This window comes from Myotis daubentonii, chromosome 1, assembly GCF_963259705.1.
Source record: "Myotis daubentonii chromosome 1, mMyoDau2.1, whole genome shotgun sequence".
NCBI lineage: Eukaryota > Metazoa > Chordata > Mammalia > Chiroptera > Vespertilionidae > Myotis > Myotis daubentonii.
The window spans coordinates 23,639,568-23,655,473 of NC_081840.1; the positions used below are offsets into that span (position 1 = coordinate 23,639,568).

At 44.0% G+C, this 15,906-nt stretch overlaps 1 protein-coding gene across 3 annotated transcripts in view; it reads left to right on the top strand.

The window, feature by feature from the left end:
* Window positions 1–15,906, top strand: part of DPF3 (double PHD fingers 3) — a 274,154-nt gene that overhangs the window by 124,209 nt on the left and 134,039 nt on the right. For all 3 annotated transcript variants that reach the window (XR_009452415.1, XR_009452412.1, XM_059691834.1), the window contains exon 3: window positions 14,904–15,011. Coding sequence is in view for 1 of the 3 variants with exons in the window: in XM_059691834.1 (XP_059547817.1) it covers window positions 14,904–15,011 (108 nt within the window). In the remaining 2 variants the exon portion in view is untranslated. The remainder of the gene's footprint in view (window positions 1–14,903; window positions 15,012–15,906) is intronic.

Genomic DNA, 15,906 nt, shown 5'->3' on the forward strand with positions numbered 1-15,906 from the left:
TCCACATAATTGATTATGTTAGTAAATTAAGAAAATTTTTCAATATAGATGAGTTTTATTTTATTTGTCTATTGCACTGGTTATTAAAAGTGGTGAGAGGAAGCATTATTTTTAAAAATACATACTTTTATTTTTATTTTTTTATTTTATTTATTTTATTGCTTAAAGTATTACAAAGGGTATTACATATGTGTCCTTTAAAAATACATATTTTTATTGATTTCAGAGAGGAAAGGAAAGGGAGAGATAGAAATATCAATGGTGAGAAAGAATCATCGATTGGCTGCCTCCTGCATGCCCCCTACTGGGGATCGAACCCGAAAGCTGCCCTTGACTGGAATTGAACCCGGGACCCTTCAGACTGCAGGCTGACGCTCTACCTACTGAGCCAAACCAGCTAGGGTCATTGTTTCTTTATTAAGCGTGATGTTAGATGTAGGTTTTTTTTGTAGTTCTTTATCAGACTGAGGGTGGTCCTATTTCTAGTTTGAGCGTTTTAAATCAGGAATGGATGTTGGATTTTGCCAACTGATTTTTCTGAGTCTATTGAGATGCTCATGCAATATTTCTTTTGTGGTTTGTTAATATGATGTTACATTGATTATTTTTTTCTGCAAAAAGCTTTATTGTTTCATTTGATCCAATGCATGGGTGAGGCTTCAGGGTGGTTAAAAGAATGGCTAGTAGTTTCGGGAAGAGGCTCAGGTAAAAGCCAGGCACCTGGGGAATGCAGAGGGGCCTCTGAAAGGCCTCTGGGCTCCAAAGGCTTAGTCGTGCTTGAAGGTGAGCCTTTCGAAGAGATACTCGCCCAGCCTGGGGGCCGGTAGCCTGCGGATGTTAGTCAGGTGGTGGCTCATCTTTCTGATGAATTTCACCTCCTCATCCAGGAAGTGGTTCTCCAGGAGGTCACAGAGCTGAGGGTCTGTGCGGGTAGAACCCAGGGCCTGCAGCTCCAAAAGGGTCTGGTTCAGATGCTCCTCCAAGGCCAGGGCGGGTTGCATGACGTCGTGAGTTTTAACCCACTGACCTTGGGAAGGCTTCAGCAGGTCCTGGAATAGAATGCGGCCACCGTGCTTGTTTTGCCCCTTTAAGAGATGCTCAGTGCCCTCGCCCTTCTTCTCCGCCAACTCGCAGAAGTGGCCCACACCCTCAAGCGCCACATCGTGGTGGTGGAGATAGAAGCCCGAGAGAGGTAGGTGTGGGAGGCCCGCAGGTGCAGGTTGGCCAGGCGGTTGACGCAGCCTCCACCCTGGCGGAATAGTGCCGGGGTCCAACCCCAGCAGGTCCAGGGGTTCCCAAAGGCGTAGACGGAGTCGGCGAAGAAGGAATGACACGGAGACAGCGTTCAGTTGATCAGCAGCCTAGCCAGGATCTCCAGCCAAGTTCTGGTCTCGATCTCCAGAGAGGTTCTGCTTCAGATCTCCAGCCAGGTTCAGTCACCAGGTTCTAGTCAGGTTCTCTTGCCATGTTCTGTAGTCAGGTTCAGTCCGGGATCTATTGCCATGTTCTCTCCAGCGAAGTTCTTCTGTCTCCAGGCTCCGTGTAGGTTCTGTCTTCTGAATTCTGTGTTCTAAGTTCTGTCTCTTTTCTGTCTTGTTACAACTGTATTTATACCAGTTGATTCAATCCTATCAATCTCTATTACAAAGATTAGGGTGTTTCTTATCTCCATTCCAGGGAGTAAAGATTATGTAGCTTAAGCATGATTGTTCGTAGTTAAAGTGATTAATTACCCGCCTGGCACTTAGTTGAGGGGTTTTATTCCCTCCCTAACTTCAGGGGAAAATCCCTACCTGGGGATTCAACCTTTCTCGGAGAGGTGACCTTGGTTAAAACACAGCACCAAGAAGGTGAGCCAACATATTAAGAACCGTATGCCATATATGCCAGGTCCCTTGAAACAGCAAGCATGGACCGGCTCCCGGCAGAATAGTTCTGACCAATTGGGAGCTCATGGTTGTTCGGCAATAAGGAGTTAAGGTAGAAAATAAAATGGTGTGTTGGCTGGTCCTGGAGGTGTTTCTGAAGGTGGTGACTCGATAAGATGGAGGAGAGTGGCCCGAGGCTGGAAGAAGCGTCCCTGGGTCAGTTCCGTCCAAACACTGTTGAAGCAAGAGACAGATCGGGACCACCAAGGGCACTCTGATTTTTGAATGTTAAACTGACATTGCCTTCCTAGGATAAACCCTACTTTGCTACGATGTATTAATCCTTTTTATATATGGTCAGATTCACTCTGCAGAAATTTTAATAGAGTTCCTTATATGTTTTGAGAGATATTGACCTATAGTTTCCTTGCAATCTATGTAGTTTGGATATCAGGATAATGTTGGCCCCATAAGGAGTTGGGAGGTATTCCCTCCTTTTTAGTATTCTGGAAAAATTTATATATAAATGGTATTTTTTCCTTAAATGTTTTGAGCATTTGCAAATGAATCCATTTGGACCCTGCAATTTCTTTCTGGGAATGTTTTAAACTACAAATTTAATTTCTTTGAAAGATACCTAAATATTTAAGTTATCTATTTTATCTGGAGTGAACCTTGGTAGTTTTTGACTTACAAGGAATTTTTTTCCATTTCATCTAAGAAAGTTGTTCATACTATTATTATCCTTTTAATATCTGTAGAATCTGGGGTAGTAATTCCTCTTTTATTTCTTACATTGATAGTTTGAAATTTTTTATCTGATCAATCTGACTAGAAGTTTACCAATTTTATTGATATTTGTTGTTGTTAATCCTCACTGGAGGATATTTTTCCATTGATTTTTAGAGAGAGTGGAAGGGAAGGGAAGAGACTGAGAGAGAAGAACATTAATATGAGAGAGATACATTGATTGATTGCATCCCGCACAAACCCCAACGAGGGCTGGGGATTGAGCCTACAACCTGGGTACATGCCCTTGACCGGAATTGAACCTGGGACTCTTCGGCTCTATCCACTGACCCAAACTGGATAGGGTGCAATTTTATTGATATTTTAAAAGAAATAAAGCCTGTCTTGCTTTTGGTATAATGGATACTTTTCAATTTTTTTCTTAGTATGTTACAGTTTCTTCTCTGATCTTTATTTTCACCTTTTCCCCCCTACTTACTTGTATTTAACTTGCTCTTCTCATTCTTATTTCTTAAGGTAGAAACTGAGGTCATTGCTTTGAAATCTTTTTTCTCCTATAGGCACTTAAAAATATAATTTCTAAATAGAAATACTACTTTAGCTTTATTTCATAACATTTGATATTGTGTTTTTATTTTCCTCTAATTCACACATTTTGTAAATTCCCTTTTGATTTCTTCTTTTACCCATGGATTATTTAGAAGTGTGTTATTTAGTTTTCAAACATTTGGGGGATTGTCAAAGATATGCCTGTTATTCTAATTTAATTCCATAGGGTCCAGAATGTGGTCTCTCTTGGGTAAATATCCTCTTTGGTCTGGAAAAGAATGTGAATTTTCCTGTTGTTGGAAAATTCTGTAAATATCAATTAAGTCAAGTTGGTTGATAGTGTTGCTCAAGTCTTCTACATCCTTACTGATTTTCCCCCCCATTTGTTCTATGGCTTATCAAGAGAGAGTATTGAAAAAAATTTTTTTAAAAATATATTTTATTGATTTTTTACAGAGAGGAAGGGAGAGAGATAGAGAGTTAGAAACATCGATCAGCTGCCTCCAGCACATCTCCTACTGGGGATGTGCCCGCAACCCAGGTACATGCCCTTGACCGGAATCGAACCTGGGACCTTTCAGTCCGTAGGCCGACGCTCTATCCACTGAGCCAAACCGGTTTCGGCGAGAGTATTGAAAATTTGACTATAATTGTGAGTTTGTCTATTTCTCCTTACAATTCTATTAGTTTTTGCTTCATAGATTTTGAACCTTTGTTTAGCTCCATAAATACTAGTATTTAGGATATGTCCTCTTGATAAATTGATCCCCTTATCATTATTTAATGACCGTTATTTCCACTGATATTCTTTATTCTAAAATCTACTTTCTCTGATATGTATATAGCCATTCTAGCTTCTTTTCAAAATTAGTTTTTTTTTTAATATATTTTATTGATTTTTACAGAGAGGAAGGGAGAGAGATAGAGAGTTAGAAACATCGATGAGAGAGAAACATCGATCAGCTGCCTCCTGCACATCTCCCACTGGGGATGTGCCTGCAACCCAGGTACATGCCCTTGACCGGAATCGAACCTGGGACCTTTCAGTCCGCAGGCCGACGCTCTATCCACTGAGCCAAACCGGTTTTGGCTCAAAATTAGTTTTAACACGGTGTATCTTTTTCCATTCTTTTTACTTTTAATATATTTGGGTCTTTATGCCACAAGATTTTTATTTTTTATAGGCACTATATAGTTGCGTCTTGTTTTTGTTTTGTTGTTGTTAATCCTCACCCAAGGACATTTTCCCATTGATTTTTATTTATTTTTATTATTAATTAACTAATTTATTTACTTATGTATTTATTTTTTACATTTTTATTGATTTCAGAGAGGTAGGGAGAGGGAGAGAGAGATTCATTGATCGGCTGCCTCCTACACACCCCTTACTGGTGGTTGAGCCTGCGACCTGGGCATGTGCCCTTGACCGGAATTGAACCTGGGACCCTTTGGTCCACAGGCCAATGCTCTATCCACTGAGCCAAACCAGCTAGAGCTCCATTGATTTTTAGAGAGCGTGGAAGGGAGGGGGAAAGACCCAGAGAGAGAAACATCAATATAAAAGACACTTTGATTGGTTGCCTCCTGCATGTGCCCCGACTAGGGCCAGGGATTGAGCCTGCAACCGAGGTACATGCCCAGGACCGAAATTGAACATGGGACCCTTCAGTCTGCAGGCCGATGTTCTATCCACTGAACTAGACTGGCTAGAGCATGTCTTGCTTTTTATTTTTATTTATTTATTTCTTTATTTTTTTCTGTCTTGCTTTTTAAATGTAGTGTGATAATATGCTTTTAAAATTAAAAAAAAATATTTTTATTGATTTCAGAGAGGAAGGGAGAGAGGGAGAGAGATAGAAACATCAACTATGAGAGAGGATTATTGATTGGCTGCCTTCTGCATGCCCCCTACTGGGAATTGAGTCCCAACCCAGGCATGTTCCCTGACCAGGAGTTGACCCATGAGCTCCCAGTTCATAGGTTGATGCTCAACCACTGAGCAACACTGGCCTGGAATTAATATGCTTTTTAAATTGGTCTTTAGTCCATTTACACTTAATGTGATTTTTGTTATAGTTAGATTTAAACCCATCATTTTGCCATTTCCCGTTTATCAATCTGTTTGTTCCCTTTTCCCTCATTTTCTTCTTTTGTGGGGAATAATATAATTTGTATGATTTCTATCTCATTTCCTCTGGCTTATTAACTATAACTGTTTTGCTGTTTTAGTGACTGCTTACTGATTATAGTATGTATCTTTAATTACAGTTTACCTTCAAGTGACATTTTACTAATAAATACTCTATACTAGTAATCTTACGGTGGTAAACAGAATAATGCTCTCCTACCCCAAAGATGTCTACATCTTTTTTTTTTTTAAATTTAAGTTCTTTATTGTTTAAAATATTACATAAGTCTCTTTTCCCCCCATTGACCTCTCCTTGGCTGCCCCCACCCCCTCAGAATGTCTACATCTTAATCCTGGGAATGTAGGGATATGTTCACTTGCATGGCAAAAAGGACTTTGAGACGGGGAGATTATTATACATTATTCAGATGTAATCGTAAGTGTCTTTATAAGAGCGGGCAGGAGGGTCAGCGTCCGAGCAGAGGATGTGACAATAGAAGCAGAAGCTGAAGTGATGTAACAGGGGAAGGGGCCACAAACCAAGAATGTAGGTGGTTTCTGGAGCCCAGACTAGGGAAGGAAATAGATTTTCTCCCAGACACCACAGAAGGAATGCAGTCCTGCTGATGCCTGTAGTTCAGTGAGACTGAATTTGGATTTCTGGCTTCTGGGATAACAAATTGGTATTGTTTTAAGCCTCTCAGTTTGTGGCAGTTTATTGCAGCAGCAGTAGGAAACAAGTACTCGTAAGTGTATTTTTATTTTTCCCTTGTTGACCTTTGTGTAATTGTTGTCATATATTTTATTTTTACACATGGCATTAAACCTCATATTACAATTGTCTTCATTTCTGTTTAGTCAATAATCTTTTAAAAAGTTCTAAATAATAAGAAAAACATCTTATATAACTGCTCATGTAGTACTAACCATTTCTGAGGCTCATCATTTCTTTGTGTCGATCCATATTTAGATCTGGTATCACTTTCTTTCTGTGTAAAAAACTTCCTTTTACATTTTTTGTAGTGTTGGTCTGCTGATAATTCTTTGAACTTTTGTATGTCTGAAAATATCTTTAGTTTGTCTTAGGTTTTTGAAAGATTTTTTGCTGGGTATAGAATCTAGGTTGACAGATGCTTTTCAGTACTGTAGGGATGGTGAGTGAACCACTGTTTTCTTGCTTGCATTGTTTCTGATGAGAAATCCAAATTTTTGTTCTTCTCTCTATAATATATGGATCCTTTTTCTGCTTTTAATATTTTCTCTTTATTAGTGTTCTTGGACAGTTTTCATTATGATTGCCTTGCTATAGTTTTCTTCATGTTTCTTGTGCTTAGTTTGGTTGAGCTTGGATCTGAACGTTTATAGTTTTTATCAAATTTTGAAAATTTCCAGCCTTTACTTATACACATATTTTTATTCCTCCCCCTTTGGAAACCATACATATATTAGACTGTTTTAATTTGTCCCACAGCTCACTATGCTGTTCTTCTTTTTAAATACTCTCTTTTCCTATGGGTTTTACTTTGGATAGTTTCTATTGCTGTGTTTTCAGGTGTACTGATCTTTTATTTGGCAGTGTCTAAACTGACATTAACCCCTTCCAGTATGTTTTATATCTCAAACATTGTATTTTCATTTCTAGAAGTTAAGTTTAAGTGTTTTAAGCAATCCTGTTTTTTCTAAACTTTTGAACACATGGAAAAAATAATAACTTTTAAAGTTATTGCTGCTAGTTCTAACATCAATTTCAGTTTTGTGTACATTTCAGTTGATTTTTTTCCTCATTATAGATCATATGTTCCACCTTCTTTACATGCCTGTAATTTTGGATTGGATGCCAGACATTGTGAATTTTACCTTGCTGGGTGTATTGTATTGTACTCCTGTAAGTGTCTTGGAACTTTGTTTTGGGACAGTTAAGTTACTTGGAAAATGTTTGATACTTTTTTGTCTTGCTTTTAAGATTTCTTAGGTAGAGCTAGAGCAGTGCTTAGTTTAGGGCTAATTATTCTCCATTAGTGAGGCAAGACCCTTCTCCGTACTCTGCCCAGTAATCTGTGAAGCATGAGGTTTTTGCAACTGGCTGGTAGGAACAGACTATATCCTGCCCCTGTACACACCAAGCACTGTTACTTCAATTCTTACCAGGTGGTTCTTTCCTCAGAATTGAGTAGTTTCTTCACAACCATGCACTGATCAGTACTGAGCTGAATACACAAAGGGGACGCTGTGGATCTCAACGGCTCTCTCTGTGCAACTGCTGGGCTCCACCTGTGTTCCTCCCCCTTGTGTTGTAATCTGGGCAGTAATGGGGTCCATCTTGTTTGTTTCCAGTGTCTCGGGATCATTGTCCTTCATTGCCTAATGTCCAGTATCTTAAAAACTTTTGTTTCCTTTTTCCCCCTTCTATTTCAGGTGGAGGGTAAATCTAGCCCTTGATACTCCATCTTAGCTAGAAGTAGATGTTTCCTTTTTTATTTTAATACTAGAGGACTGGTGCATGAAATTTGTGCACTCGGGGAGGGGGGCGGCCCTTCAGCCTGGATTACGAGAGGACACAGGCCAGGCCGAGGGACCCCACAGGTGCATGATCAGGGCTGGGGAAGGACACGGGAGGTTGGCCGGCTGGAGAGGGATTGCAGGAGGGCTCCAGGGTGTGTCCGGCCAGTCTCGCTCAGTCACGATTTGCTGGACCCTAGCAGCAAGCTAACCTACCAGTCTGAGCGTCTGCCTCCTGGTGGTCAGTGCATGTCATAGCGACTGGTCGACCGGTCGACTGTCTGCCCCCTGGTGGTCAGTGCACATCATAATGAGCAGTTGAGCAGACTTAGCATATCATTAGTATATTACACTTTGATTGGTTGAATGGCCGACCAGACACTTAGCATATTAGGCTTTTATTATATAGGATAGTACTATTTTATAACCATATAAAATAGTTACATGGTTCTAAAACAAATCTATAAAGCATAGTATATTCAGAAAAAGTCTATCTTATTCTTTTACCTTGTTTTTTTCCTCTATAGGTAATGTTCTCTTTTTCTTGACACTATATTTTTGCTGTGTTCTCTTTTTTTATGTATATTTTTATTGATTTCAGAGAAGAAGGGAGAGGGATAGAGAGAGTTAGAGACATCAATGATGAGAGAGAATCATTGATAGGCTGCCTCCTGCATGCCCCACACTGGGGATTGAGCCCACAACCTGGGCATATACCCTGACTGGGAATTGACCTGTGACCTCCTGGTTCATAGGTCAACACTCACCACTGAGCCACACCGGCTGGGCATAATCCTACTATTCTTAAAATAATTCTCCCAATGAATTTAGAAAGTATGCCCTTGTGGTTTATTTGATTCTCCACACATTTTGTATGCCTTACCACAGTGCTTCTACATCACCAGGACGCATTTCTCCTTGAGCAGTTTTAGCTGGTGATGGGGTAGGAAAGGAGAAATGAATTCCACAAGAAGTGGTTTGATGGGCGGGTAGGCTGGGTGTTCTTTTCCTGATCACTCTGGTAGGGGGAGCTGCTTATGGTGAGGGTAGGACTCTGGGTTTCAAGCTTGCTGGGTGTGAGCCAGCAATGGGGTGGCTCAGTGGGGAGTTAGATAAGGTAATGGAGAAGTTTTGAGTATGGGCTGTGGACTAGACCACCCTTATGAGCGTATGACCCCGAGCCAGTTATTTAATCACTGTTAGCCTTACTCTCCTCAATCTCTAAATGTCCCATAGGGTTGTTGTCACGATGAGATAACAGTGCGTGTGGGGTGCTAGCCTATGACAGAGGAAGAGCTCAGTAAATGTTAGCTGTTGTTACTGTGCCAGCTTTTGAGTGTGGCGGGACCTGTGAGGGGCCTGGGAACCCTGGGCCAGAGGAAAGGTAGGCAGCATTTTGGGTTTGAGGTCTACCCTGCCAGGGCAGTATTGGCACATAGGAGTCTGGAACAGAATCTTAGCGAGAGAGGAGTCATAGAGAAGAATGGGAGAGGAAGCAGGAAGGGGATTGTTGGTGAGCCAAATAGGCAGCCATGCTGGGTGCTGAGGTGTGGTGCCAAGAGCCCAGGACTCTAACTTTCAGGGAGGAGAAGAGGCACCGATGGCCTGAGACGGTTCCGGAGTGCTTCGCTGAAGAGGTAGCCCATGAAGTCAGGGCAGCTCTTAAATAAGCCAAGAGAAGAGGGCAGAGCACCAGGGGAGGACACGGGTGTAAGAGCTTGTGAAATACATCTTCCCCACTCCTCGAGCTCTACCGGGGGCGTGTTACTCACCCCTCCAGCTCTGTGGAGTTGGCCCAAGTTGACATTTCAATCACTAACATTAATAGAGCAGCTATTATATGCTGGGCCCTGGGAATATAAATATGAGTACGATTTGATCTAGTGCAAAGTTCCTTATGTGGGAGTTTTTCAAACTACAGCTAATGACTCTCTGATCTTGTGGTTCACAATAACTACGGATGCAGCTGTGATGCCCGTCTTGGTGAAGAACTCCTGGCTCATGGGCAGGTGTAGTCACTGCCTCTTTCCTCCAGCTCCTGTTTCCCTCTAGTTCCTTGGACTCTCAGTTAGCTCTCCTTCAGACCCTAGTGGGCGGATGGGCTGGATGGGATGCAGATGACACCTGTCCACTTTTGGGACAGAAGGTGAACAAATTGGCATAAATTACAGGAACGCAGGTTTAGCTTCAAAAGACTAGCAGGGCAAAACTCTATCATAATAAGAATTGGCCCACGGTGGTAAGTCTGTTCTGTGAAGTAATGAGTTTTCCATGGCAAGGAGGGTTCACTAGCCGCTGTGGGTTTACCTCTGGGACAGTGGTTCTCAACCTGTGGGTCGCGAACAATGAAAATACATCCTGCATATCAGATATTTACATTACGATTCATAACAGTAGCAACATTACAGTTATGAAGAAGCAACGAAAATAATTTTATGGTGAGGGTTGGACTCTGGGTTTGGAATATGCCCTGACTGGGAATTGAACCTGGGACCTCCTGGTTCATAGGGTGACAAAATGATATGCCTTGTTATAGTTTTCTTCTTGTTTCTTGTGCTTAGTTTGGTTGAGCTTCTTGGATCTGTACATTCCAAGGGGCTCACCACAGCATGAGGATCTATATTAAAGGGTCGCTGCATTAGGAAGGTTGAGAACCACTGCCTGGGACGTGCTGCAGGGAGAGCCCTTTTCTGGGTGGGCTTGAACTGTCACCGCTCTGCTTTGGGTGGGAGTAAAGGAAATGATTACAGTTCATCTTAAAATTCTGTTCGTGTCCCATATCATCCTTTCTTCCCATTTCTATCCCACGTCATCTTCCGAGTTCTTAATAGTTCATGCTTTCAGAGATGCTCCTGACACTAAGTATCCACCTGCTGAACTTGGGCAATCCTGGTAGCAAGCAATTTGTCTGACTCTGTTGATCATAGAGGCATCGTCCATCCTGCTAAATTTTTCTATGGAGCCAGTACTCCCCAACCCCTCCAGCAAGTGTGTGAGTTCCTGTGTGTGTGTATGTGTGAGATGCTTGCACACGAATGAGTGTTGTTAACTGTCATTGCACCTCAAAGTACTAACAGGAAAGCAGTTTGCTTAGTGGGATATGGGAATGGAGGGCCTTGGTTCCCAGGGAGGACTGATCTGCCCTCTAGTCTCCCTTTTCTCTCCTCCATATCCCATCCCCCCAGCCTCAGGCTGACTCCTTCAGCTTAATTTCCCAGGCTGCAGCAGTGACTCCACCCTCCTTTTGCCTTCCCCTCCTCCTTCCTCCACCTACCACACACATGGGCTTTGAGTTATGTGCCTCCTGTTCTAATGAGATAAACAACATAACTCTCACGGGGCTCTGTTCATCCCTTTCTAAGTGGAACGCCGGAGCTGAATGCATTGACCCTATAAAGGCACCCTGGTGCCTGTCAGCCTGAGGCGGAGGGTGAGGAAGGGGGACAGGCCCCCAGAGAATTGTTGGGGCTATAGGCCTGTTGAGATGAGGTGGAGTCAGAAAAGACCTCACGGGAGGCCTGTTTCCATTCTCATGGCTACAGAAGCAAAGAGCAGCCTGGACACGCGGGTGCGAGGCCTTCTCATGTCACGTGGGCGTGGAGTCCAGACTCGTTTAAGTCAGCTAACTCATAATAATGACTGACATTTGTACAAGGCTTCATGGTGATAAAGAGCTGCTTCTTGAATATAAGCTAATCCCCATGACAGTCCTTATAAGGTAGGTGCTATTAACAGCCTTACCTTGCAGGTGAGCAGGCAGTCTCAGAGAAGTGTGACATTTCTCAAGGTGACGGGGAATGGCGGTGCCCGGACTCATGTGCTCTTCTCTGCCCTGCGGAGCTTCTCCAACCCATCAGGGAAAGTGAGAGAATTAAATAAAAAGTGTCCCCTCTTCTGGACATTCAAACTACTTACTGAAATAGACTCTCCCAGGCGAGTGGGCCTGCAGCTACAAGCTGAGTGGTCTGGGGCTGCCTGTTGCTGCTGACCAAAAAGTGTGCAGTGACCACATTCTCAAGGAGGGCATAGGCTCTGGAAAAATGTTGACAATTTTGACCTTTCGTTACTTAGACCTTTTGAAAGAATTGGTCTGGACCAGTTCCTTCTCGCTCATATATTTTTGGTCAGGTTGGAAATACCATGAAACAGCCTGTGGGAGAGAAAGAGTCTAAGGTACAGAGACTACCATGCTGGGGTGGGTCGGGGTTCAATTCTGAACCCACCTCCTGGGGTCCCTTTTGGAGAGTTTGGTTGTGGGTAGATGAGTCTCCTAGAGTCAGGAACAGCAGGGGCAGTGGTCATTCACTTTCTGTATTTCTGAGTCTGGTTCATTTCTGGTTGAATTTATTTGGTAAGTATTTCTTGAAGTACCTGCCAGGCACTGTGCAAAGCACTGGGGATACTCCTAATGGACATAGTTCCTGCCATCCTAAATCGTATAAAACTAGTAGGGGAGACAGTCCAGTAAGCAGGCAATGAATGACAGTACCTTGGGGGAAACACGGGATGTTGGGACCCAACAGAGGTCATTCAGCCAGTCTTAGTACATCGGAGAGAACATCCAGGCGGTGACTAGATGATGCTTAGACATCCAGAGGCTCTCGCTCAGACACTGGAACCATCTAGAAGGTTCTTAAAAAAGTAAATTGCCCAATCTCCCCACCTCCCTACATTTGGATTGGGTAGGTCTGGCATGAATTTTGGCTATTGGTGTTATTAAGAGGTTCTTCAGGTGACTTTGGTTTTAGTTTGGATTAAGAGCTTCTGACCGAAGAGGAGTGGGCATTGGTGGGACTAGTTCTGGAACAGGGAGTAGCAGGTCAGCCCATGTGCTTGGCCTTCACTGGATACACCAGCCCAAGAGGTGGCCAAAACTCTTGTAAGGGACCAAGAATTAGTATGCCCATTCAGGAATTACAGGGTCAGAGATGATATGGTCTGGGACTAAACCACCCCAGAAACATCGAATTATTCCCCAGTGATGCCCTTCCTTAAAGAGGGGTCCAAAATGGACCTCCAGGGGAAGTAGAGCAATCTTACTTTATCTGATTAATTTGGTCATCTATACATCAGCACAAGTCTGGTTCCCAGAGTGCAGGGAGCTCAGAACTTCAGGATACTCCTACTGTGCAGAGGCTGTGAAGTTATCAACAAAATCAAGTATTAAGTATTAGGATGACTCTTGTACATGACAAGCCCTTAGCTCATAACACCAGGCTCCATCACCTTAATGGTTTCTAAGAAGCAAAAGGGGGATGGTTAGGGACCTCCAACTTGTTCATAACCTTGAGACCCATGGGAGCAGCTTTGTGATTAAAAGTAAAACTTAGCTCATAAAGAGAATTTGAAAAATTTGGTTCCTTTAGTGCTGGAATAGGTGCCTCTGATTTGAACCCAAACCAAAAAACGGGTAGCGATGACTAGTAAAAATGAAAAATGAATAAATGGGTATATAGCAGACATTTCTATTGACTTTTATTTTTTTTCCTGCAAAGGGCAAAAAGTGAAGCCAGTGTCCGTCTTAACATTTTTCCCCCTCCAAATCCTCACCTGAGGACATTCTGAGAGATAGAGAGAGAGAGAGAGAGACACTTAGATGTGAGAGAGAAACATAGATGTGAGCGAGGAACATCCATTGTTTCCGTATGTGCCCGACTGGGGACTGAACTCTCAACCCAGGTGTGTGCCCTGACTGGGAATTGAACTGGCAACCTTTCGGTGCACAGGACGACGCTCAACCAACTGAGCCATCAGCCAGGCCCGCTTAACTTTTGAAGGCCCCCAAATGGCAGACACATGGGGATATAGTCCTGGTGTCTGACCCCATGGCTCTAGATTTAGGAAGGGACCCTCTCATGTGAAGTTGCCTGCATCTAACAGTTGTCATGCGCCATATTTATCTACAGAGGACTGAATTGTGACCCCAATAAAGTGAAGCCGGAACACATTTGTTCATTAATTCATTCAGCAAATACTTAGTTTGATTGTTCAGTGTGTCAGGTTCAGTTCTGGTTCTGGGGATTCTGAGAGGAGCAAGACCAAGTCCCTTTGCTTGCCAGTCTTTTCACTCTAGCAGGGGTGGGTTAGTTGGCTGGTTTATTTTGGGGTGCATCAGGTAGTCTTTTTAGTCTGCAGATCACCTAACCAGCCTCAAGCCCTTCTCCCTCACCCCTCAGCCTCTACCCCTTGCTCTTTTCTCTGGGAAGAGACCATGGTCTAGTGTGGGGAGTCCTTGGTCCTGCAAGGCTTCTGGCTGCCACACTCTGTGTCACAGGAGACATAAGAGTGCTGCCTAATGAGCAAGAAGGCTCCTCATGGGTTACTTGGCATGACAGGTGATGCTGGTGTGGAACTTTGGTGCCAAAGGCCAATTAAAGTGGAGAATCTTGTTGGGAGACAATGGGTGCATAAGCCTAGCCATAGGACCCCTACCCATTTTGTTCTATCGGGCCCAGGCAGGTAGGTGGGGAAATACAGGTTTGCTGGTTTTGCAGGCATCGTGGTCACCAGAGCAGGCCTATATTCTTATGGAGGCTGCACAGGGCTCCCTTTGGCTTCAGCGAGCTGCCAGCAGCTAACTGGGTGGAGGAAGCCAGTAGGTAGGAGGTCTGGCTCCTTGATCCTGTTTCCTTGCAATGTTTTCTAATCTGGGCTGACGATTGATAGGCAGACTGACTTCTGCTGCTCCACCTTGAAGGGAACTTGCTTGACTTGCGCAGAGGGCTAGTCGATGGGCAGTAGCTGAGATCCGTTGCTTTGGAAACACTGGTGACTATGAATCTGGAAAGGTCCCTCTTGTGGTCCATAGGTCCACAGGTCCTTCTGACCTTCTCCCCAGGCCTGGAAAAATAGAACTGGTTTTGGTAAAAGTGATGGCTCTTTTTGGCCTGGGCTCACAGAGACAGCGCGGTGGAGTAGACAGAGCAAGGGTTTTGGGGTCAGATGACCTAGGTTCTACCTCAGCTCCACCATCTCTTAGCTGTGTGACCTTGACAAGTCACTTCACCACTCTGGGCTTCTTTCCCTGTGAGTGAGAGGGTTAGACAGCGTGGTTTCCTAGGCCCCCTCCAGTCTGGAGCCTTTAATCTTTACACTGTCTCTGTCCACAGGCCTTGCTCCGGGCCAGCTGTACACATACCCTGCACGCTGCTGGCGAAAGAAGAGAAGATTGCACCCTCCTGAGGATCCGAAGCTGCGGCTGCTGGAAATAAAACCTGGTCAGTATTGTCTGGAGCTCGGGTGGGCCCGTGATGGGAGAGCTGGGGAGCACTGGGCTGGCCCAGGACAAGGTGACTTTGCTCCTTTGTCTGTAACGCGGAGTTTTCAGGAGCGCGAACGTGCCCACATGATGTTGAAAGGTGTGCCTGCTCTCATATCAACTTGTCCATGTGTCCATCAGAGCTTCCCTCCCCTCTGGTGTCTGGTGCGGGCGCAGGCGCAGGTGGGAACGGCCCAGGATGAATCACGTTCCCACAGAGCAGGAGGAGCTGTGGCTCTTAGGGTCGGGTAATACCTTCCTGTGGCTTCAAGTAAAGAAACCGTGTGTTCCTAAGAAGGAGGGTGTGTTGGGTACCCTTTCCCACCCTTCCTGTGGATGACCTTTTGGAGCATCTTACATGAAAGGGCCATTCACTCAGATGGAACCATCTTGGACATGGAATTGGAAGAGTTGGAATAATTAGCCTTTAGGTGATGCTGATTGCTTTGTGACCTGCAGAAGGAATGGGTTGGTATTCTTGCCTGCTTACTGACCTTTTCTGATACTTCTGACTAGATGGCCATCTTCAGACCTGTGTCTGCATGCAGCAAGGCCAAGTGATTGCCCTGGGACTTTGCTTTCAGGGAACCTCTGGTTTTGGGGGGTGCTGGGGCTGGAATGTGACTCAGGGTGGTGAGAACTGTGCTGTCAAGTAGAGCAAATGCAGAACGGACACGTTTCGTCCCCCTGTCACCAAAGCCATGCAGACCCAGCCTCACCCCTGCCTTTTCACCCTGACCTCTTAGGTTGTGTTTTCTCTGCAAAATCTCGACTTAAAGTTGTTCAGAATGTTTTCACTCGCAGTTCCATGGTTAGGCCTGCTTTCACTGTTTGCTTCAACCTAGGCATTACCT